Source organism: Culex pipiens, chromosome 1 (genome assembly GCF_016801865.2).
Source record: "Culex pipiens pallens isolate TS chromosome 1, TS_CPP_V2, whole genome shotgun sequence".
Taxonomy (NCBI): Eukaryota; Metazoa; Arthropoda; class Insecta; order Diptera; family Culicidae; genus Culex; species Culex pipiens.
This window is the reverse complement of record NC_068937.1, coordinates 33,131,079-33,156,046: the sequence shown is the minus strand read 5'-3', so window position 1 is coordinate 33,156,046 and position 24,968 is coordinate 33,131,079. Positions and strand designations below refer to the sequence as shown.

Sequence of the window (24,968 nt, the reverse complement as noted above, 5' to 3'; positions counted from 1 at the left end):
ACTTAATGAAGTTTTGTCATTAAATTTTGCAACCACGCGAATAGTTTGAAGCAGTTGGACTTGATCCGTTTTCAATAGCCCTATTGCGTCATACTTCCGTCGTTTCTCCACGCTATCTATCGGAATCTTAATGAAGGAGTTGGTGGAAAGATTCTTGTTCGAAGAATTTCCAGTTAGCAATGGATACCCTCGCACTAGATCGAACCAGATTTCTGTTCCGGTGAAACCCGTTTACATCAGACCGGCGGGAGTTGATTGCACTGCACACACTGCCATGGACCGGTTATGGGTTGAAGTGGAGGTTGCTGTAGCTCTTGTTGAATGGTTGCGATAGGAAATACCTATCGGGGCACAGATATCCCGGTACCTGTTCCATTTTTTCCAGATAACTGGCTGGCTTGACAGGAATGTTGTCTGGTAACTTGTGAAAAAGTTAGTTGAGAAATGTTTTGTTGGCGGTATTTAAAGCAAACTATTGAAAAAACTTCATTTCATTTCGTTAAATAAATCGTGAATTTATTAGCTGTATGTCTATTTGGTACTTTCAGTTTTTGAGGTAATTTCAAAGAAAGCTGGAAATCAAACAAATTTGGTTTCCTAAACATGTTATTTGTGGTCGAACATTGTAGAAATATGTTATAACGAGTCTCTCAAAGCATATTCTGATTCTAATTCATGATTCTTTCGTTTTTAGTGACTTTTCTCATGAAATATCCTTCAAATTCTATGAAAAAATCTTCCAGAAACAGTTATTTTTTAGCTCCAAAATTGTCTTTTTTAATTCTCTTCATCGATATTTGTTTTTGCTGAAATAAATAAATGAGTTTTTTTTAGAGTGTAACTTATTTTTCCTCGATGACACCAAGTTCATCACGAATTGCGTTCACAATGTACAGGTTCTAAAATTTTCAGATACCACTGCTGTCAAATTTGCATGAAAACTAAAAAAAACTTGATATCAAACTTCAAGCATAATTTTCAAAAAAAACATGTTTTCGCCCAAAACGCGTTATTTATTAATACAGTTATGGTACCGTTGACAAATATTTAGAATATGAATTTGCTAATTCTAAAAAAATCCAGGGCTGCAGAGTTGGGTCCTATTTCAAACGACTCCGACTCCAACTCCGGCTTTCTCAGATTAGCCGACTCCGACTCCGACTCCACATATTTTTAAATGTTTCAAAAGTTAGCTATTTAACTATTAATAGTTAATTATTTTTTAAACATTGATAAATAGAATTATTTAAATACTCTCTAAGCGTCATGTTTTTCTCAAGAAAAATAAGTTAAGTAAAAGTAAAGTACAGTAAATAAACGGAAAAAAAGTTTCTAGGTTACAAGTTTTATACGTTATGGAAACAGAAATCAAAAAAATATCTTCAGTTTTAGAGGCATTTTGAGAAGAACAGTTTTGTAAGTAAATTTGGATTTATTTGCTTAACTTCAAATTTGAAAACATTTTTTTCAAAGCTAATAAATTTAAATGTTAAATTGTTATTTTTGAATGAATAACAAAAAGAAACCTGGCCTTAATGATCTATTGAACATTAAAATTCAATTAGCTCACTTTCAGGCTGACATTTGTAAGAAGAACAGTGACAGGCACCTTGTTTTTTAAATGACAATTTTAAACGAAACATTTTTTTTAATACGTACATGGACATCACGCCATGGCTGAAGGAGATTATTATTGCAAATCAATGTATCTAAACAATTTCTTCGTGGAAATGACGCTTAAGATGTCCTTTTCAAATATCTGTGACTTGGAAAATATTTTACTCAGGAAATTTTGAATTTATTTTAATTTTAAAATTTTATATACAAGGATCTTCAACTAAAACGAAGCTTTATGGATGATCTTGCGCCTCCATCAAAATATATGAAAAAACTTAAAATATAATAAAAAAAAACAAATATCCACAAGTAAAATATTTTCTAGTTCACAAATATTTCTTTTTTTTTAAGGTACATTGATTTGCAATCATAATCACCTTCAATCATATTGGCGTGGGACATACAGTTTGAGAAAATTCGTATCAGTTGATAATATTACGATTCTTTTTTTATTTATAATATTTGAAAAATAAATTAAAATCCTATATTTTGTTCCAAACATATTTTTATTAGTTCATTTTTGTACTGAATTCTTGAGATTTGTTCAACGATAATTTGCAATGATTTAAAAATAGTTTACCTAGAATCAACATCAACATCAACAATCAATGATTATTTCAAATTTGTTGCAACTTCATTTTTTGCTAGTTTCAATTATTTTAAATGCAACACTTTGATTTTCTTGTACTCAGTTATAAACAAAATGCGCATGTTGAGTTCCAAGTAAGAGATTGTTATTATCGTTGATTATTTGTTGCAAAAGTTAAACTGTCAGTGACTCTTTTTAGATCTGCAAAAACAGTGATTACTGTTTATAATCTTTTTATGTACCTCGTATTTTTTTCCTAAAAAATGATTTAACTTAAAACCTCTAAGACATTCGCTATCGGGGTAAAAGATGACTGTGTGTGTACTTTTTTCAGAAATAACTGGATGAAATTTGGTCAAATTTGAATTGAAAGGGCACATAAATATAAGTAAAAAGAAGCAGTCAAGAATCAATTAGATATGTCTAACTACATAACCAATATTTTTTATTATTATTTTTTGAATTATGATACTACATACTTGGGTAAGAGGTTATCATTTAGTGATTATAGTCACAGACTGTGTTATAGTGTAATAACACAATTAGAGCTTTTCAATCACAATGAAAAGCTTCAAAAACATAATGGCATCTGATAAATCAATTAAAAATATAAGTTGTTTTGTAAATTAAGCTGCTATATAGGAAATACTGAACAATAAAAAAAACATATTTTTTGTTGAGTTTAAGATAACGCCGGCTCCGACTCCGACTCTGGGTTATCAGAAATCTTCGGCTCCGACTCCAACTCCGACTCCAACTCCGACTCCAGCTCTTAAAATTTAGCCGACTCCGGCTCCGACTCCGACTCCAGCTGTTCGAGTTATGACGAATCCGACTCCGACTTCGACTCCAGGTCCCCAAAAAGACCCGACTCTACCGACTCCGGCTCCGACTCCGACTCCGACTCCACAGCCCTGAAAAAATCCCTGAAATTCCACATTTTTCTGATCTGTGTTTCATAAATTCAAACTTTGTAAAAAGATTAAAAAAGCTATTACATTAAAGATGCCTAAATCAACGTCACTAAATGTGTTCTTCATAAGTTTTACTCGGTTTTACACATTTTTGCAATGAAAATTTAAAATTTTATTATTTTTTTTTGTGGGAAATTGTGAAGGGAGGAGGTATGAAAACCAGAAATAAAATTTGCATTTGGCTCATTTTTAACCTTATCATTATTTCCTTGCATTTATTTTCAAATTTGAGTTTTGTAACTCTATTTTAGTAAAATTTGAATGATTATGAGTAATTTTTTTTTCCAAAGCTTTGGGATACACAGCAAAAAAAGTAAAAAAAAACCAGCTCCGTTTAAAAGGCCTCGGTGTTAAATAAATTTTGCATTATTTTATGAAATTCTATGTAATATTACACCCTGAAATATGTAGCACATCAGTATGGGAAACTGACTTGACCGAATTGTCAAGCTCATATATACGTTTATTCTTATCATTCATCATGGCCGATAGGGCTAATGCACCAGTCCTTACTATTGATGCTGGGTTTGATTCCCGTCGGTTGCAACTTTATTTTGTGTTTTTGTGCTCAATATAAGTTTCCTATCTATGGATTTCCCTGGGCTTTGTCATAATGAGTGTCATAGGTTTGATGCTTGTTTGGGGACCATCCATAAACCACGTGGACACTTTAGGGGGGGGGGGGGGGTATGGCGATTGTCCACGATCCATACAAAAAAGATTTTTTTTGTATGGACAATTGTCCACGAAGGGGGGGGGGGGGTAAAAGATTCCCAAAAAAGTGTCCACGTGGTTTATGGATGGTCCCTTGGCAAAGAGTATGATTTGATTCGATGTGGAATTAAAATCGAAGTGTTCAGTATATTGCTGAAGCTTCCATTTTTACACATGGACACCACTTCATGCTGCGAGAACCCACTTTGGCGTAGTCTCAGGGCTTAATCGATGGCCGGTAAGCTGTCATCGAGACAAGGAGGTTCTCTGATAGTGGAAATATCACATTTGTACAATGAACCGCTACATATGTGATTTTTCCCTATCTTAATGTGGGTGTCAGTTTAGGATGCGGGTTTAAAAAAATAGTGTTTGTAGAATTTAGGATTTTAACTATAAATATCAACTTTTTATACTTTGCCTTTAGTTATTTAGGGACAAAATTAGTAACAGTGAACTTAGTAATTCTATCAGAATCGGTGATTTTCATTCAAGTAGCATAAAAACCATTCTGATTTGTCAAAATTTCCATAGAGTCTCGATCAATCAATAGTGAAATGATATCGGACTAAATTCGTTGATCTGTTGAACTAACGGTTGTCGGATTATGATTGTATCGACCATTGTTGCGAATCGAGGATCTACTGGAATTCTGACGAACAAATGGTCGTCTCTTTTTCATTTCACGACTTGTAAAATATCAACTGTTATTTTTTTTTTGTTTTTTAAAAGAAGCCAGACAGGTTTTAAAAGAAACGTTTTTTTTTGGTTAATAATTAAAATGTCGGGGATTTGAGATAAGAGTAGCTTTCGGATAGGTTGCTTTAAATCTTGTATTCAATTCAAGTTAGGTAGTTATCCGCAAATGAATATTTGGACTTATATGAATAATTGAACATTTTGGACTTATGAATAACACACAACTGTGCATTTATTCTAGAGTCAGATCCATACAGCGTCAGTGTTTATTTGGTCGAAGTGTACTAATTCATTGGCAGATCTGATTCTAGTTGTAATGTACGACAAGACTACTGACGGACGTGACAGGACGAGGGCCCAGTTTAGAGGTTTCGACATCAACGATGTGCGGCTGGATCACCCTCCCAAAAAAAAAAAAAAAAAAAAAAAAAATATAAGTTTCCTATCTATGGATTTAAATTCCTACGCATGGTTTTTCACGTAAAAAAACTCAAACCATCCACATTAACGACCCCCGGGTCTTTTGTAGTCTCTATTGCAAGTTTCTGCTCGAACCTAGGAGTCCGAAGGCTTGAATGGGGAGAGCAGCCAAACCTCTTTCTACTCCAAGGAACCTTCCACCCCAGTTTTTGAACTGACGACCTTTGGATTGCGAGTCCAACCGCCGCCAGCGATTCCACCGGAGTAGGCTTGGTTTGGTGTGTTGTTTGTATTGCGCGTATTCCCGAAAAAGACACGCGGCATACCAGCCTCGAAACGACGCGCCGCACTTTCGGTAAATACGCGCTGTCAAATCCCATACTGTGCGTTTTGTTTTTGTTGATTTTCTTCTTCGAATTGCATGGCATTTCTACCGGGAATGTTTTTTTATAGCACCAAAAGTGCAGAAAATCGCTGGCAACAGTGTCTGCGGCACATTCTGAAATGCCGCGCGGCGTGTACCTTTGAGAGAAACGGACAATACTTATGGCATGGAGACAACTCCTACACCTGGAATGACTTAACGGCCTAACAACCAAGGCCGGGACCGACATTTTACTTCCTCATTTGATGGAAGGTTGCAGCAGATGGGAATCGAACCCAGAATCATCCGCTTACAAAGCGGACAGCGTAACCATTCGACCACGCACTGGTTTTTCGCGTCATTTTTCGTAAAATGTTCTGTTCTGTTTCAAATTTTCTTAGAAATACTATCAAACTGACCCGCCAAGTAAACCCATGTATTTCAAAAGTCAACATACTCAAACCACCGTTAACGCAACGCCCGCAGTCAAAGAGATTCGACCAAATCCGTTGCAATCTCGCTACTTTGTACGTGTGCGTGAAGGCGTGCGGCGCAAGTGTGGCACGTGGAGCATTGCAGGAAAAATACGAGCAAAAAGAAGTAGGGGGTCGTTTTTTTTGGAAGCTTCAACTCGAGATTGTTGGGGCAAAAGCACACACATACACGCGCATGTAAGTCAAAGACGAGTGCAACCAAATCAAAGAAGAAGAAGAATCAAAAGGGGATGAAAAACGAAGAATAAAAAAAAAGATGCTGTGGTATGCCAAGGTCATTAGCAAATATATTTTGACTGACGTGAGCTCGCCTTCTTTATGCTGTTGTTTGTGCCGATCTCATCATTAATGAGGATGAGAAGGTGGAGGAGGAGGAGGCGGAGACGGAGGCAACGCCGAGTGGTCATATTTTTTGTAAACATTGCCGGCTTGGACCTCGCAAATATTCGCCGTGCGCTGAATGACTTGTGGTGCGCGTGGCACACCCGGTCAAAAGTCGCAATGGTGGTGCCGTTGGAAGACTTGTCACTGAGATCAGATTTTTGTTTTCCTATTTTACAGTTGAAAATAATTAGGACAGATTAGGAAGAATGGACAATCTTTTTTCGGCAAACAATTTGATTCGTTTTTGCGTTTTCAACTGAAATCATGTTATAAATAGCTTCAAACGAAGGGAGCAAGTTATCCCAGTCAGCAGGATTCCAGCAGGATGCTCACAAAGCTTTGTATCGTTACAACATTCTAGCAGGTACTGGCAGAACCAGCACTGCAAATATATTTCGTGAATGAGATTTAGCAGACAAAGTTTTGGGAAAAAATGTTTAAATTTTTTTAAGGCAAACCGAACGGAAATTGAACCAATTCCTGAACCTGCTAAAAGTACTTTTTTTCGTCGTTGTCCCTTTATGTAAAATCTAGGAAATATGTGCTTTCTACTAGGGGAAATATACCCATTTTAATCATTTCAATTTTATCAATTTTATCAATCATAATCAATTTTGAGTTGCGTATTATAGGGCGGACTCCGACGAGGCCCATTTGCCATCTGTCGGTGAATTATCCGATTATCCGAAGCCTCGGAAAAAATCCACTTCGGATAACCGAAACACGGTATCAATAGTTGGTATTCTTATTATGAATTATCGAGCTTAAGTGGGACCCCTAAACTACGCTTAAGTGGTTTTGAATGTATAAGTTCAAGATGGCGTCCAATATGGCGGAGACGAAATGTTGAAAAAATGCATTTTATTAGAGTAAATTTTCAAAACAACCTATGAGTCATGGGTTTCATATGCAGATAGGAACTTTTGAAAAATTAAATGGAAATTTGATAAGCAAACAACTATTCAAATTTGGCTAAAATGTGGTCGCAGAACTCAAATTCGATTCTCTGAAGTACCATACAAACCTTCGGATAATCGAGTCTGTACTGTATTAGGCCGTTGCAAATATTTTTTGAAATATGCTCGAATCAGGGGGATTTTTTTTTCAAGAAAACTTTAAAAATTTATTGGATACGGAATGGACGTGCAATTAATTCAAAATGTTGATTAAATGGCTTGCAATTTCAATTTGTAATTTTGTTTTTTGCTCAGGTTTTTTTTTTTCAAATGGTTCTTTGATGATATCATATTTTTTTGGCAAATATTTAGCACCGAGTTCAAAAACACGTTTTTATTGTTAATTTGTCTTGCGTTCAATTTTTTTTCGTTTCTCCTGCAATTTTGGTGATATTATATAGATTTGTTTTTTACCAATCTGTCTGCATTAATAGCTTTGAATAACATGATTTTATTAGTCGGAGATAAGTTTGAGTGAATGTTATCAAAATTAAAAAAAAAACTTTTTCTGGTGGTCAAAGTTTGGTAAATTTGTATGTTAAATTTTTTTCAGTTTTTTAAACAATGAATTATAATACAATAGTGAAAATAAAAAATCTTTTTTAAAACAAAAAAAAACATTTAAAACTCAATTCAATTCGATTTTAACAAGTAACAATGAGTTCATTTAGTTTTGTAGCTCCTTTCAGCTGAATGTTTCATCGTAATTCAATCGAAGGCATTCAAACTTTCAACTATTGAATGGTCAACAGTATGAAAAAGTTTTAAAAAAAGTTACAGGTAAAAATTATTTTAAAGCATGTATTTTTTCTCAATTTCTAATATTTATGTCAGCAACAAATGGTAAACATTCACAAACCGTAAACAAAAATTAAAAAAAAAACGAAAAATATTATCATTATTTTCGAAAATGCTGAATAATTTCCCTGCGCTAATAAATAAAAAATAAACAGTTACAAGAATACATCACTTCAAAATAACTTGATTTTCTTAAAACACCTCGTATTTTTTGGACGATCAATATAGGCTAGATAAAATAATGACAATAAATGTTAACCAAACAATGCTCTATCAGCACCAATTTATAACAAAGAATAACAGGATTGGTAACTTTTTAAATTATAATTTATTTTCCAAATATTATTCAACTGCTAACGTTTGTTTCAAAATTAATCTTTTAAAACATGCACTTACAATATCCATGCACTTTTTGAGAAAAAGTTGCTTTGATGGTCACTGTGTTTTTTTTTACAAATTTCAGGATAAAATTGCGTAAATATTATTGAATTAGTCAAATTAGCAATCAAGAAGGATGTTGACCTCGTTTGAAAAACAAATATTTCAGAAATTAAAGTTAGTAAATTTAGAAAATGTGCTTAAAATTCCTTTAAAAAAATTATTTAAAATATACTTCTGAATTGTTATACAAACTTATTTTAAAGTAAGAATGTAAAATCATACTACCTCGAAAATTTCTTAAGCAGTAAATGTGTTTAAATTTGAAGATTTTAGATAATTTTAAATATTTTTTTCAGTTCATATTCCATTTCAACATGATTGATGTATGTTGAGTAGCCTGTCCCATTTTGAGGCCATGTCGAGGAATTTCAGGTGCTCACTTCTTAAATGATAGATTATGATGTTAGGAACAATGTTTTCTTAGACAAAAAAAAATAATAATATGCTTTCTGGCACCCCCTTACTGAAAAAAGTCACTTTTTTGAACAAATTTTCTAAAATCGCTTGGTATCAATAGAAAAACTGTTTCGATCAGGTGTGTATTATCTTCAAACGATAGGTTTTTGTCCATAGATTAAGATGCACTATCAATATTCGACCAAAACTTATGTTTTTGGATTCTTCCAGGCGGATTTATGTCAAAAAATCGCATTTTTTCGAAAAAAAAAATCAGAAATGCTCATTTAATTAAGGGTTGCCTATTTTTCCCAGTAAAACCAATACATGCAGCTTGTAGGAAATTTCATGGCGAACATTTTTCTCTCTGAGAAAATGCAATTTCGACACTCCAGAGCCGAGATATTTGAGTTTTAGTGAGAAAAAAACGTGCCAATTTTCAAAATTTCTCAGAATTCAGAAGCAAGGCCTACTAATTACACAATGATGCAAGCATGTGTCGCAAAGGCCAGGGTATGCTTTCTTATAGTAATTTTGTCCGCTGAATCCGAATCTGAAATCAAATTTCGTGTAAACAGTGATGTTTTGGAGCTACACCCCTTTGCAATGTTATTTGCGTGTTTAAATCGTTTAAATCGCTGCAATTTAAATAGCGTGCAAGTTCAGTCATACTTTTTCCTCGGTTTTCGTACCACTTTGATTGTTATTTTACTCACAGAGATTTTTAATGTTTTTTACGTTTTGATTATCTTAAGCAATTCGAAGAAAAGAAAGTATTTTATTATTTTTTCTTGTCTAAGAAAACATTGTTCTTAACATCATAATCTATCATTAAAGAAGTGAGCACCTGAAATTCCTCGACATGACCTTAAAATGGGACATGCTAATGTTGAGTTTTTTTTTTAATTTCTTCCAGGTTGTTTGAACGACTCTCGCTTTCAAACAAATTCTTACAATATTAAGAAACTTTCTCCACTCAGAAATATAGACAAATTACTAGTTTTATTCCACATACCAAAACAATGAAGAAAGAACAAAGAAAATTATTTATAAATTTTCGTTAAAAATGAAACTTTAAAAAAGTTTTGCATTTCATTCGGAACAAAATAAGACATATTGGAATACTTTTACTGTTTGCTATAACATTTTAGACTTTATATTTTTACTCATAACCGTGAATATCCATATTTCAACATCAAATTTATCACATTACCTGCCTTATTAATGAGTAAATTACATTCAAAAGGTTCAAAACAAAACCATTACGCGACGACAAGTTGTCTACACCAGCTCAACACTTTGTTTCGTATCAATTACATCAATCAGCCCAGTTGATTCACGAGGTCGTGAATCATGGGGCACCTTCTGCACTGCACCTTCGTAATTGCCCTGGGTAGATTGAAACAGCCCCGTAATTTGAAGTTCACCCTTGGTTGAGTAAAAATAGATTCCTCCACACGCACCAGTCCCGTTCCAAACTCGCTCCCGAAGTGTCTTACGACGACTGTGGTGACTAATGCCCACTTGAATGGGAACTCTCTCTCTAGTACCTTTCAATTCCATCGTTATCGATTTCCGCGTAATAAAATAGTAAAACTGTTATGATGAAATGTATTTCAATTGTGATATTAACCCTGAACTTTCTTTTTTTTAATTTTTCTGTATCTTTTGCATTGTTTTTCACATTTTGAACCTTCAATATCCGGAAGTGATATCTGCCTTATCTCACGACAAACTCAAGCAACTAGTGTGAGCTGAAATGAGAAGGGGCCGGCTGTGGGGACTACTTTTAATCTTCCTCCCGGCAAGCGCTTAAAACCGTTATCATCACGAAGACGACGGTGGTACTGAGGAAAGTGGCCCCACAAAGAATTTGCGTTATCGCGCGTGAACCGGTAATGAGAGGGGCGTAGGGTTGTGAAACGTGTGGACGGCGTGGAACTGGGGAAGAAAGACGAGTTGAAGATATTGAAATCCAAGTTCGAGAGATGACGCCTCTTGAAGTAAGAAAAAAAAGTCTCAAGTGTCTTATCAGAAGACAGTATTGAGTGCAGTTTAGGGGCAGGGTTGTTACAAAAGATGCAAGTATTATGAAATCTTAAAATTGACTTGTTTTAAAGATGAATGTTTCATAAAACTCAAATTTATATATAATAATATTTGGCCTTCCATGTGTTTGGTCAACTCAAAAACCAAACCAGTGTTCAAAAGTATTTTGCGTGCGGAATTTTTCGGCACTGTTATTTTTGACAAATTCAACAACCCTGCCCATCTCTCTCTACCCTTCTTTGGCGCATGCCTGCCTGCATTGCATCACGTAGGACCTCGAATTCCTGCGCTGCTCCTCCTCGAGGGGTGCCCCACTTGACGTAAATCACTTTTGCGACGTGGATTAGCTGTAAATGCAGCCCCAGTAGTCGATGGCGGATTATTATCTGCCGGTGGGGGAGGAGGAGGGCGTCTTCAAGCTTAATTTTATTGAGGTTTTTATTGGCACGGTGAAAAATGATGTTGCGATTTACTTTCAGATTTTTCCGTGAATTCGTGAACTATTTAGCTTGACCGTTGATCTCAACATGTCACCTTCGGATTTTTTCACGGTCAATATTCACGGCCAAAATTCACGGTTCAATAAAATTGCTTTTTTTTCGCATGCAAACTTTCAAAAGTGATCAGAAGCGCGTCAAACTGGACTTGAGGTCGTGACAAACTGTAACGTAAGAAGAGGAGGGAATGGTTTGACGGTGAGGTTCCCCTTCGTCGTATCGCACAACGCTAATTGTATTCTGTTTATTGAGTGATAAGAGTGGAATGTGGAGATTGTGTGTACATTTTGTTTGTTTCCAGCGAATTCCCACTCGTTTTGAGACACTTGGTTTGAAGCTTAGATTCAGTTGTTACTGGCGTAGACGTCGGGGTTCTTTGGGTGTTTTCGTAACAAATTTCGTTCGGGCGTCATCTGGCAATCGTGACAATATTTAAATTCCGCACAAATGTTTGACGTGCGTCGTCACTTGTTGTTATCGGGAAGCTGGTTGGTGCTGGGAAATTAATTTTATGATAACAAAGACTTTGCTGAAAAGCACACTTTCAAATGCTAAGAAACTAAGAAACTAAGAAACTAAGAAACTAAGAAACTAAGAAACTAAGAAACTAAGAAACTAAGAAACTAAGAAACTAAGAAACAAAGAAACTAAGAAACTAAGAAACTAGGAAACTAAGAAACTAAGAAACTAAGAAACTAAGAAACTAAGAAACTAAGAAACTAAGAAACTAAGAAACTAAGAAACTAAGAAACTAAGAAACTAAGAAACTAAGAAACTAAGAAACTAAGAAACTAAGAAACTAAGAAACTAAGAAACTTAGAAACTAAGAAACTAAGAAGCTAATAAACCAAGAAAATAAGCAAGACGCGCGTGGGTGGCACGGTTACCGCTGCGTACCCCTCCCTCCTCTGGAATGCATGACATTTTATGCATCACAGACCTATCGGTATCGAACCGGGGCATGGTATGGAATGTTGGCACATATTTTACCTCCCGCGCGAAAAACGTGTTTTACGGTGGTGGTTGTAACTCACTACGCTGTTGTTGTTGTTGTTGTTCACCGCAGCAATTACTCTCTGCCAGGCCAGACCTGACCTGCAGTGAGAGGTACTGTGGTTGAATGTGTTAGTTTCGCATGTGTCCATTTTTAAGTTACTTATTTTCACCATACCGGTCTCGCAGCGGGGGGCTGGTTTGGCGCGTTAAAAGCGTGATTTAGGTGAACGAATAATTGCACACATCACATTCCATTCTCGCGGGGTAGAATCGAAAACTGGGGTGAAATTTATTGGTAACTACTACTAGTTGTTACTAGTCTACCAGTCATTGATTGCTCCTAATTTTTTGCGAAATTTAAAATTTCGATTTTGGCCCAATCTGAATCACACTGGCAACACTGGCTTAAGTTCTGCGTACTCAAGTGAATTTTACAAAAGTTTTCCGTGCTGGATGCCTAAAATTTTGAATGATCCTAGGACTTTCTTTCTGTGCTTTGTTAGGAAATATATTTCCGATGAGTTTGGCAACACTGGAATAGTCAACCGCTACTTATGTGGGAATTTCAAAACTTATTGAGTTAACTGAATAATTATGTAAAATTTCGCAATCGAATAAAAAACGTACTTTTCGACTTTCAATTCAATTTTAAACCCAAAAAATGGTTTGGTCAAAAACAAAACGTTCATCATACCCTATAGCTCAAAAATTGGCACTTCTAAATCTTCTAAAACATATAAAAAAATGAACAAAAATCGAAGAAGGTAAAGTTTGCCAAAATCGAGTTTTTGCGATCGAAAGTTAGTCCATTTTTTGAGTGAGTAATTTTGCTTTAGATTGCAGTTTTTTCTTCTGTACACTCTAAAAAATGCATTTTCCTTTATTTTACATTTAATAAAAAAAAATAATGGTAAGGCTCTTATCCGAACAAATTAACCTGCAAAACGAGTATGTTTATGGAACCAAGCATGGGTGGAAAACAAACAGCTGTCACTTCCAAAAAACACCCAGTTCACTGTGTAATGGGAGCATTCTTTTATTACCTAACGCAAAAAATAGGATTTTTGGACCTCCTCTCGTCACCTCCTCGTAAAATTTTGTTTATACAAATAATAAAAAATTATGGAGCTTAACACGGCCATCGGCCATAACATTTCAAAAAGAGACATAAACATAGGTTTTGCGTAAGACATAGACAATCCTTCAAAATGTTCGACAATTACATTCACCCGTAAACGCTGCCCAACGTTTTTCAGTTACAAAATTCTTGGTAACCCACTTACTCGTGACTCTTTTGTCAAGGATTTAGGCGTGTTGTTGGACTCGAAGCTTTCTTTTAAAAACCACATTTCCTATTTGTGCTCGAAGGCTTCTAAACAGCTAGGAATGATTTTTAGAATGACCAAATATTTTCGCGACGTCAATTGCCTAAAAATTCTCTATCTTTCCTTAGTTCGCTCCACCCTAGAGTACGGTTCAGTTGTGTGGGCTCCATATTATCATAATGACATTGGACGAATCGAAGCGATTCAACGTAAATTTACAAGATTTGCTTTAAGACATCTTGGTGAGTGTCCAAATTACGAAACTCGTTGCTCTATGCTCCACCTTGATCCTTTGAGTGTTCGTAGAGAAGCTGAGCAGTTCTCTAGGATTTCGGTCATTCGATTTTTTTTTGTATTTTTTAATCCGACTGAAACTTTTTTGGTGCCTTCGGTATGCCCAAAGAAGCCATTTTGCATCATTAGTTTGTCCATATAATTTTCCATACAAATTTGGCAGCTGTCCATACAAAAATGATGTATGAAAATTCAAAAATCTGTATCTTTTGAAGGAATTTTTTGATCGATTTGGTGTCTTCGGCAAAGTTGTAGGTATAGATATAGACTACACTGGAAAAAAATAATACACGGTAAAAAAAATTTGGTGATTTTTTTATTTAACTTTTTGTCATTAAAACTTGATTTACAAAAAAACACTATTTTTAATTTTTTTTATTTTTTGATATGTTTTAGAGGACATAAAATGCCAACTTTTCAGAAATTTCCAGGTTGTGCAAAAAATCATTGACCGAGTTATGAATTTTTTAATCAATACTGATTTTTTCAAAAAATCGAAATTTCAGTCGTAAAAATTTTTCAACTTCATTTTTCGATGTAAAATTAAATTTGCAATCAAAAAGTACTTTAGTGAAATTTTGATAAAGTGCACCGTTTTCAAGTTATAGCCATATTTAAGTGACTTTTTTGAAAATAGTCGCAGTTTTTCATTTTTTAAAATTAGTGCACATGTTTGCACAGTTTTGAAAAAAATATTTTTGAAAAGCTGAGAAAATTCTCTATATTTTGCTTATCCGGACTTTGTTGATACGACCTTTAGTTGCTGAGATATTGCAATGCAAAGGTTTAAAAACAGGAAAATTGATGTTTTCTAAGTTTCACCCAAACAACCCACCATTTTCTATCGTCAATATCTTAGCAACTAATGGTCCGATTTTCAATGTTAATATATGAAACATTTGTGAAATTTTCCGATCTTTTCGAAAAAAATATTTTCGGAATTTTCAAATCAAGACTAACATTTCAAAAAGGCCAAACATTCAATATTACGCCCTTTTAAAATGTTAGTCTTGATTTGAAAATTTTGAAAATATTGTTTTCGAAAAGATCGGAAAATTTCACAAATGTTTCATATATTAACATTGAAAATCGGACCATTAGTTGCTAAGATATTGACGATAGAAAATGGTGGGTTGTTTGGGTGAAACTTAGAAAACATTAATTTTCCTGTTTTTAAACCTTTGCATTGCAATATCTCAGCAACTAAAGGTCGTATCAACAAAGTCCGAATAAGCAAAATATAGAGAATTTTCTCAGCTTTTCAAAAATATTTTTTTCAAAACTGGGCAAACATGTGCACTAATTTTAAAAAATGAAAAACTGCGACTATTTTCAAAAAAGTCACTTAAATATGGCTATAACTTGAAAACGGTGCACTTTATCAAAATTTCACTAATGTACTTTTTGATTGCAAATTTGATTTTACATCGAAAAATGAAGTTGAAAAATTTTACGACCAATATTTCGATTATTTGATAAAATCAGTATTGATTAAAAAATTCATAACTCGGTCAATGATTTTTTGCACGACCTGGAAATTTCTGAAAAGTTGGCATTTTATGTCCTCTAAAACATATCAAAAAATAAAAAAAATTAAAAATAGTGTTTTTTTGTAAATCAAGTTTTAGTGATAAAAAGTTAAATAAAAAAATCACCAAATTTTTTTTACCGTGTATTATTTTTTTCCAGTGTAGTCTATATCTATACCTACAACTTTGCCGAAGACACCAAATCGATCAAAAAATTCCTTCAAAAGATACAGATTTTTGAATTTTCATACATCATTTTTGTATGGACAGCTGCCAAATTTGTATGGAAAATTATATGGACAAACTAATGATGCAAAATGGCTTCTTTGGGCATACCGAAGGCACCAAAAAAGTTTCAGTCGGATTAAAAAATACAAAAATTAAAATTGAAGAAAAAAGACCGATTTCGTAGAGAATTGCTCAGCTGCTAAAGCCTTTTTTGTTGCTGACCTTTTCCGATCAAACATCAACTGTCCTTTTCTTACGAGTGAACTGAACGTCAACATTAGACGCCGGGTGCTTCGCTCACACTCTTTTCTCGTTATACCTGGAGCCCGTACAAATTATGCCTTCAATGAACCTGTTTCTAGTATGTGCAGGGTTTTTGAACGTTGTTACCCCTTTTTCGATTTCCATTTGTCTCGTCCCCGTCTGAAGCATGATATTTTTAATTTTCTCAGGGAAGCATATGTGTTTTGACAAAGGTTTAGACCGGTTTATTTTTAGTTAGTTTTATTTATTTATTTATTTATTTATTTATTTATTTATTTTTTACATTGTGCTAGTTTAGTTTGTTAGCTTAAGTTTGATTGTATATATCCTCTATGTCATTTGGATTGTAAAATCTGTTGATAATAAAAAAATAAGAGGTTTTGTGCCTATTTGAGAAGGACCCATCGGTAGGCGTTCCACTCAAACGGGCTTTTCCCTCATATAAAACAAAACATAGCGATTATAGTGGCAGTGCGTGGCCGAATGGTTACGCTGTCCGCTATGTAAGCGGATGATTCTGGGTTCGATTCCCATCTGCTGCAACCTTCCATCGGATGAGGAAGTAAAATGTTGGTCCCGGCCTTGGTTGTTAGGCCGTTAAGTCATTCCAGGTGTAGGAGTCGTCTCCATGCCATAAGTACATACAACACACCAAACCAAGCCTACTCCGGTGGAATCGCTGGCGGTGGTTGGACTCGCAATTCAAAGGTCGTCAGTTCAAACACTGGGGTGGAAGGTTCCTTGGAGTAGAAAGAGGTTTGGGTGCTCTCCCCATTCAAGCCTTCGGACTCCTAGGTTCGAGCAGAAACTTGCAATAGAGACCTTAAAAGACCCGGGGGTCGTTAATGTGGATGGTTTGATAGCGATTATAAAAATGTTAACGACGAATTATGCCAATCTCGATTTCAACCCTCTTCTTAAGATTTGTTGACTTAGAAAACCTCAAAAGCTCAACGCCATCGACTTTTTTATTCCTGACAAAATAAATTATAGCACGATTACAATACTTGTCAATTCTTAGAATCATTTTTCAAACAGTAAATTGGTTCCGCTTTGACAGCTCTAGATTGAGGCCGCTTTGCGAACCACTATTTTGCACCCAGGTTAGAAAGCTTTATGTGCGCAAAAATATTATTTTGTAAATTTAAATTTTTTGTTCTATTTAGAGGGTCAAACAAGACACCCAGCAAGGGCACAAAAATTTGGCAGTTTTGCCAATTTAAAAAAAATCCCAATGTTTACAAACAATTTCACTTCACTTTTAGATGCTATTTTTCGAAATCGGTATAAAATGCTAAAAACTACGGAATCTTTTATCTTCCTTAAGATTTTCTGTAAATTTTTGTTTGTTTTGTCTTGCTTTTGCCAGTTGCATTGCCGATCTGAAACAATCAAAGTCGGTATAACGGAAATAAAAAAGAAGATTGATGAACTGATTTTGATCACGGTAATTTTTTTTGAAAATAATTCTTTGGTGTCGAACTGTCGAAAATTGAACGCGAACATTTTTCCACCACATTTTTTTTGTTTAATCAATGGATTGGTAGTTTTTTCACAGTTCGATGTTAAAGAATTATTTTATCCATCACGGCTTTGGGAGCATTCTTTTATTACGTAACGCAATAAATTGGGTTTTAATATCAACAATAATATCACAAATTTAAGCTTAATTTAAGGCCCCAATTCTCGTAATCGTGAATTGTTGTTCATGTTTTTGAGAACCACGAAGAATTTTTTCATGAGATTGGTGTACTTGCACTATAAACGTTAATATATTCCGTCGTGGTTTTCAAATTCATGAACACAATTCACGATTTATGGATTTGGCTTTTCTCCGTGTAAGTTGTCGATCCATCCCAGTTAACTCAATCCGAGTTCTGAAACGGAATCTAATTAGAAACGTATACAAATTCCGTTTCAAACGCAACAACCGATTCCGTGTTCGAACCGGTTGTTGCGCTTGAAACGGAATTTGTGTACGATTCTAATTAGATTCCGTTTCAGAATTCGGATTGATTTGACTGGGATCCTTGTAAAAGGAATGCATTTAATGTTTACATTGGTGCTTTAGACGTTACTAATAAACGTTTAGACTTGCCAAAACATTCAATTCGGAATTATTACCTTGCAAAAACATTTTAAAAATACATAGAAACTTGTGCGAATCATCGCCATTATGGTACCGTGACAGTTCTCATCCGTCAAACCGCCATTATGGCACAAACCGCCATTATGGCAAAATTCATGCTGATCGCGCACTGCCTCTCATTGCGTGCGTGTTTACCAACACGATGTCATCCGAGGCCACATACATTTTCCCTGCTTCGAAGAGCGAGTGATGATTCACCGGCCAAGATTCCGCCGCTGCTAATGACCGGCGCGGGGGCCCTCGCCTGAGAGTTGGGGCCCGTTAATTGCCACAATGACCGCACCGCCTCCCCCCCTCCCCAGCACACACGATACATGAAACACGGTGCGAAGTGAAAATATTTGTTTAAAGTTCGAGGAAATATTTCGCATTCCAAGAATATCTCGCCGCGCGAAAGAGTTCGTGATGATCTTCTGGCACCCGTGACTCTTTCGTGAGAAATTTTCCGATGCGGTTATTTAGTGCAGACGAGACTATTTATAAACTTTTTCCTTGAAACGATGTTTCCATTTCGCTTCCTCCTTCGCCAGCTGTGGTTGGCCGTTCCAAGAAGACGATCTTGGTCCGGTTTGGCGCTGTGGACATTATTGGCACGTACTGGAAGTGACCCTATTCGGGATGGGTTTTGATTCACTGGAAAAGGTTGTTCTACAAAACTAACGCATCTTCTTCTCTATCCTTTCTCGCCAGACTCACCAAGCCGGAAACGTTCGCCGACTGCGTCGGCAATGAGCTCCCGTTCGGCTGGGAGGAGGTGTACGATCCCCAGATCGGCACCTACTACGTCAACCACAACACGCAGTCGACCCAGCTCGAGGACCCGCGGCTGGAGTGGAAGAGCAAGCAGGAGGAGATGCTGCGCGAGTATCTCTGCTCCGCACAGGACACACTGGAGGCAAAGAAGGAGATCTTCAACGTGAAAACGCAGCGGCTCCATCTGGCCCAGGAGGAGTACAACCACCTGAACGCGCTGGCCGCCAGCAGGACTAGTTGTGAGTGACAACTTGGAGGAGTGTTGAGCCGAACTAACCGTCTCGTTTCTTCGATTTTCAGTATGTTCTTCCACAAGTTCATGTAGTACAAAGTTCGATCCCGAACTGCTGCGAGCAGACCTCGCACTAGCCAAGGAGCGCGTGTTCCGACTCAAGAAGGAGCTCTCGCGGATACAGAAAGAGATGCACAATACTCAGAAGGGGGTGGACACTCTGTCGGGGTGAGTTTTTCTAAGATTCAAGGTTTAGAGTGATTGACTAACGGTCTTTTTTTCCAGTGTCGAGCAAAAGTTGAACTCTCACATCAACGGCTGCTACAACATTACCGAGGCCCAAGCCATACTGGAGGAGGTGAAGAAGATCCAGAAGTCGCTCATCACGGGCGAACGAGAGAAGAAGGAACTGATGAAGAGCCTGGCCCAGGTCAAGGACGATCTGACGCGGTTGCAGCTGCGCCAGGAGAGTCCGGACGCGTCCACGTTCAACCTGGCCCAGGACCGGGTGTGTGCGGCCTCGCAGACCGATCTGTCGTCGGAGAACTTCCCGATGGGGGCGCGGGAGATGGCCAAGATGCGCCAGCGGTACGACGAGTGGCGCAAGCGGGTCAAGGAGATACAGGAGAAGCTGGCGGCGCTGGAGGAGAAGATCCGACCGGGCGAGGTCGAGTCCGACCAGGACCGGTTGCTACTCTTCCAGGAGAAGAAGCAACTGCTGCTGGAGTACCGAAGTATCACGCCCAAGTCGCGTTCGCAAACGGAGATGAAGCGGATACAGAGCGTGTGCAAGCAGCTTGAAGCGGATCTGAACATGGCGTACGAAGAGTCCAATCAGTGCATAGCGAACCGGCTCAAGCTGCACGAAGAGAAGCAGGCACTGTTGCAGAAACTGCTGGAAGCGCTCAAAGAGTTCACGCACCTGGAGAACCAGCTCAAATCCCTGTCCGCGAGCACCCTCTCGATCAGCAGCAGTTCGAGCCTCGGATCGCTTTCGACGGCAAGCAGCAAGGGTTCGCTAAGCGGACTCAGCTTTACGGACATCTACGGTGATCCGCTGTCGACGGAGCCACAGATCGACATGGTTGACATCAACCGGAGGGTACAGCGACTATTCCATCCCAGCTCGGAAGTGTCGTTATCCCCTCGAAGCAGCCTTTCACTTGAAACACCACCCGCCTCTCCCATGAAGCTCGAATGGAACGGTGGAACGGAAGGTCCACCGTACAAGCCATCTGCTCCGTACAACGTGCCTGCCCCCAGCTACAGCTCCGACTACAATCTGGACAAGCAGAAGCTGGAGGAGCAGCTGCAGGATCTGAAGATCCGACAGCTCGGCATCGCCCCGCTCTCGCCAATCTACGAGAAACCCTCGTACCTGGACATCCCTCCTGCCGTCATCCTGAGCCGATCCTCGTCTACGTCGAACACCCGGTCCGTGTCGACCACCGTGAGCGACGAGTCGGTAGCCGGCGATTCCGGCGTGTTCGAAGCGTCTCGAGCGCTGTTGACCAGCAAAGAGTGCGCCCAGATCCAGATCAGCATCCGGTACACCGCCACCGACAGTACGCTCTGCATTACCATTGAACGGGGTCGCAACCTGGCGGCCCTGTGCCTGCCCGAGGGCTGCCAGCTGTTTGTGCGCGCAATCCTACTCCCCGGGACGGCCACACCCTTCATCCGCACCAACGCCGTCACGGACTTTGTGAAGCCGGTCTTCAAAACGATGCTGGTGGCGCAGATGCCGCTGGAGAAGGTGTACACGAAATCGCTGCACGTCAAGGTTATGATCATCGTCGGTCAGCGCGAGGACTGGGTCGGCAGCGCGCAGATCAGCCTGGCGGAGTTCAACGCGGCGGACGCGAGCAACAAGTGGTACAATATCATCAGCCGGAAGTCGATGACCGAGCTGGACGGGCTGGAGGGCTGCTCCAACATTCGGGAGGAATCCTCGGACGAATCGACCATCATTTCGTCCCAGACGTCGACGCTGACGCGCAACCAAGGCCAAGAGGAACTGCAGGCAGTGCTGGAGATGGTCTACGACGAGCTGGCGAACGACGACGAGGACGAGGAGGACGAGGAAGACGACGATGAGGAGGAAGAAGAGGTCGACGAGGAAGCTAAAAACCAAGGTGAGATCGACTTAAAACCAACAAACTATTCAAATTCTAACCCTTGTCGATTCTAATTTTTTAGCGGCCACCCAGCTGATGCTGGAGGAGTACATGAACAGCGTCAAGGGGACGATCGCGACTGAGGACGAGCTGGACGAAACGGCGGCGGCGGCTGCGATACCGGTGGAGAAGGCGGACAAGGAAACCAACACCGAGTGTGCCTTCCTGCCGGAGAAGGGTCGCCGGAGGTTGAACGATCCGGCGATACGGGCTGGCGGCGCCAGCAGCACGATCGAGGAGAACTCCGTCGTGGACGACAGGCTGGTGAAGCGGTCGCAGACCTTTTCGCCGAGGTAGGTTACGCAGGGAGTTTGACGTTTGCTGAGGGTGCCGAAAAGTTTGGTTATGTGACCGATTGCGAACGAAAATTGATAGATGTCGTGACTTTCGCCCGATTTCCATCGAATTTCTATTGCTTCGGGCGACACGACACACATTCTCAACTTCTCTCCTGACTGGCCTGCTCTCGCATTACACTACATAAACTCTCTCTTCTCTGACACACTAATTCACTACCTACAGACGAAGAGATTTGTTTACCTTTTTTCGACTCTCACTGCAAACGTTAAGCCATACAAAATTGCTGCCGGATCTTTTCCGGAAAAGGTCCGAGAGCAATTTATGCTAAATTGACGTTTGCTGAAGAGTTTGTTTAATTCGATTTTGACGACAAAACACTGTTTTGAACTTGCTTTTCTTTTGAAATTCTATTTGTTTAACCTTTTTTGATCGCAAAAACTGACAAGACTGAGTTGTTCGCCAAGGATGTCAACAATACACACTAAAGTGTGTTCAGTTACTTTTGGGTAACACTCAGCTGAGGGTACTCAATTTTAAGTTGATCAAACGCGCGCGATTCAACATACTTTCTACTCTCATCGACAGCGCCGTCGCGAGCAAGGCCCGCTACATCTGCCGGCTGAACCGCAGCGACTCGGATTCGGCGATGCACTTCAACAACCCGGTCACGCCGCATCCGTTCAGGCGTGGTGCCGTCGAGCGGCGGTCGCTGCGGTACAGCAGCCGGACGCCCAAGGTCTACCACAGTAAGTTACGTTACGGGAAGGTGGAGTCACGCCGCTAACGGTTAAGTGTCTTCCAGAAATGCATCCCGCCGTGCCGCGAACTAGTCTGGACCTGGAGTTGGATCTGCAGGCGCAACAAACCAAGCTGGAGACGCTCACGGACGAGATCAGCCGGTTACGGGACCTGAAGAAGCGGCTGGAGCTTGCGCGGGACAACAACAACGTGAAGGTGGCGGCGTGGGCCCTCGAGAACGAAGACTTCCTGAAGCTGATCAAGGGTGCGGGCAGCGCCACCACCACGGAGGAGAAGCACATGGCCAAGCTGCTGCACAAGACTTCGAAGGAGATCTACAAGCTGCGCAAAACGAAGGCCGGCAAGGGCAAGCTGGACCTGATTTCGTTCAAGTGAGTTCAATACCCTGCAGTTTGAAGCGCAAATTCTAACCTCAACCCTCTTTGCAGAGAAAAGATGGCCTTCTTCACGCGGCGCGGCGTGTCCGTGCCGGAACTTCCGGCGGACATTCTGCAGCTGGACGCGGACTGCGGAGACTGTGGGGAGCAGCTGTCGGCGTGCAACTCGCCGACCAAGTGCCCCGAGGAACCCGTGGCCGGTCCGTCGAAGCCGTTCGATCCGTCGGAGCCGTCGACGTCGCGAGCGGGACAAGGCAGCGCCAAGCTGGAGTTTTCGTACAACGAGGTGGACCGGACGTACGGGGTGGAGGTGTGAGAACGGTAGGGACGGACGGGCGGGAACAACCGAATCGAACATGACAATTTGCGTACAGGAGGTAGTGGTAAAGGGGGGAACTTCCGGGTTAAGCCGGAAGTTATTTTTTATTACGTTTACAACTTTTGTTTTTTTATGATTTTTATTTTTCGTTTCTACATGGAAGCCAACTCTGTGCTTTGTTCTGCGAACCAAAGCTCTACGTGCATTTACAGATTAAGATTTTTTAAACAACACGGAAAGTTTGCGCGGTACCGTTGCGAGGTTATGTTTGAGGTTGTACAAAAGAGCGCACGCGCGCAAGCGGTTTGGCCGATGAGTTTAGGAAAGCAACAATGTCGGAATTGTTGTGAAAAATCCGGCACAAAGATTCATTTCTCAACTTTTCCTCAACTCATCGATGCCATACCATGCGGCGAACCAGTGAGAGTGTGAGTTTTATTTTGCCGCGATCGAGTGAGAATGTTTAGGAGTGTTTGCCGGAGGTCGTTACACAAAACAAACACGCACTACAAAAAGGGAGTGTAATATTTACTGTTGAAAAGAAAAGAGTTTGTTGAAAGATTATTTTGTCGCCTTGTTTAGAGAGTCAGGTTAAACGTGCAATAACATTGTAAATATATTTAAAATGAACCGGATGAAAGAAGGAAGAAAACCATACTTTAACTCTAAAACAAGTCTTACAAACTGATCGCTTGACAGTGGATGAAAGTTGTGACGGACAGGTTGGGTTGAGGAAAGGAGTTTTCATTTACAAAAAATTATTAAATTCTAAAAATCCTAAATGTTTTAATTCCTAATTTGTTGAATTCTTGAATTCCTCAATGTTTATTTTTCAAATCAGGAGCAATTTCTGTGTTCTTTTTAGGTTAGGGACCCAAAGTTTGTGAAAAAATCAAATTTAGTCGATAATCGAATTGATCCGGTGTGCAATTTTGTTGATGACTTTGGATAATCGAGTACGAACTGTTTTTTTAAGATTTATTAATCCCAAGACATTTAAATTTTAAAACTTCAGATTTTTCTGAATATTTGCCCTATTATTTTTTCGAACGTTGAATTTTTTAGGTGCCGAGTTCAATTTCTGAATTTTAATTTACAATTATAAATTGGTTTTATTGGTGAATAATCAAGATAGAGTTTCTTTAAGCTGTGTGTTGTGTCATAATTTATTTTCGAACAATTATTTCTTTAACTAAGCCACTAACAAGAGTAACAAAAATAAAAATAAAACTTACCGAACATTGTTCAGAAAAAGGGATAAAAACGGAGAAAGCTTACATCTAGATCAAATATTTTTTATCCTTTGTAGATGTGCTTGATCATCAGCTCCCCGACAGCCTAAAACGGCTCCGCCTTGTTAAGGCAGCTCAGAATCCGCGTCATCATCTTCCCCGAGAGAAAAAAGAACTCTTGCAGGGTAAAGCGATTTTCCCCGGTAACTTCTTGATGGGCCGCATTGGTGTCAAACGATCACCCCCAGCCAGGAGGGACAGCTGGGTTGTCCGTTGGCACCGTATGCTGCCCAGCTGCCGGCACGATTAAGCTCGTACTTCGCTAAGGAGGGTGGGACGCTGCTGCTTTCTTCTTCCTCTTCCTCAAGGTAGGACATGCACGCGACGTATCCGCGGTAATTATCGGTATGGTTGCCGTCACAGTTTGCACACTTGATGCGCGATTTGTTGTCCTCTAAATACGCCTTTCGTGGCAGTTCATACGCCTCCGAGGTTGCAGTACCATGAGCCGTGGTCGAATTTCTGGCAAGATAGTCCGCCGCAGGTCTTGAATTTTGACTTTGCTTCGCGGGTCTTCGTGGCCGCACTCTATCTGCCACGGCCACGGCCGACCTTTGGCACGCTGAAGGAGCTTACTCGCGA

General features: G+C 39.2%; 1 protein-coding gene across 3 annotated transcripts in view; it reads left to right on the top strand.

Annotated features, from left to right (window-relative positions):
* Positions 1-23,576, top strand: part of LOC120419269 (protein kibra) — a 52,608-nt gene extending 29,032 nt beyond the window's left edge. For all 3 annotated transcript variants that reach the window (XM_039581929.2, XM_039581930.2, XM_039581927.2), the window contains exons 3-9: positions 18,868-19,169; positions 19,231-19,390; positions 19,448-21,297; positions 21,362-21,632; positions 22,225-22,385; positions 22,442-22,769; positions 22,827-23,576. In XM_039581929.2, coding sequence (XP_039437863.1) covers positions 18,868-19,169; positions 19,231-19,390; positions 19,448-21,297; positions 21,362-21,632; positions 22,225-22,385; positions 22,442-22,769; positions 22,827-23,091 — 3,337 coding nt within the window. In that variant the 3' untranslated portion in view covers positions 23,092-23,576. The remainder of the gene's footprint in view (positions 1-18,867; positions 19,170-19,230; positions 19,391-19,447; positions 21,298-21,361; positions 21,633-22,224; positions 22,386-22,441; positions 22,770-22,826) is intronic.
* The last annotated feature ends 1,392 nt before the right edge of the window (positions 23,577-24,968 follow it).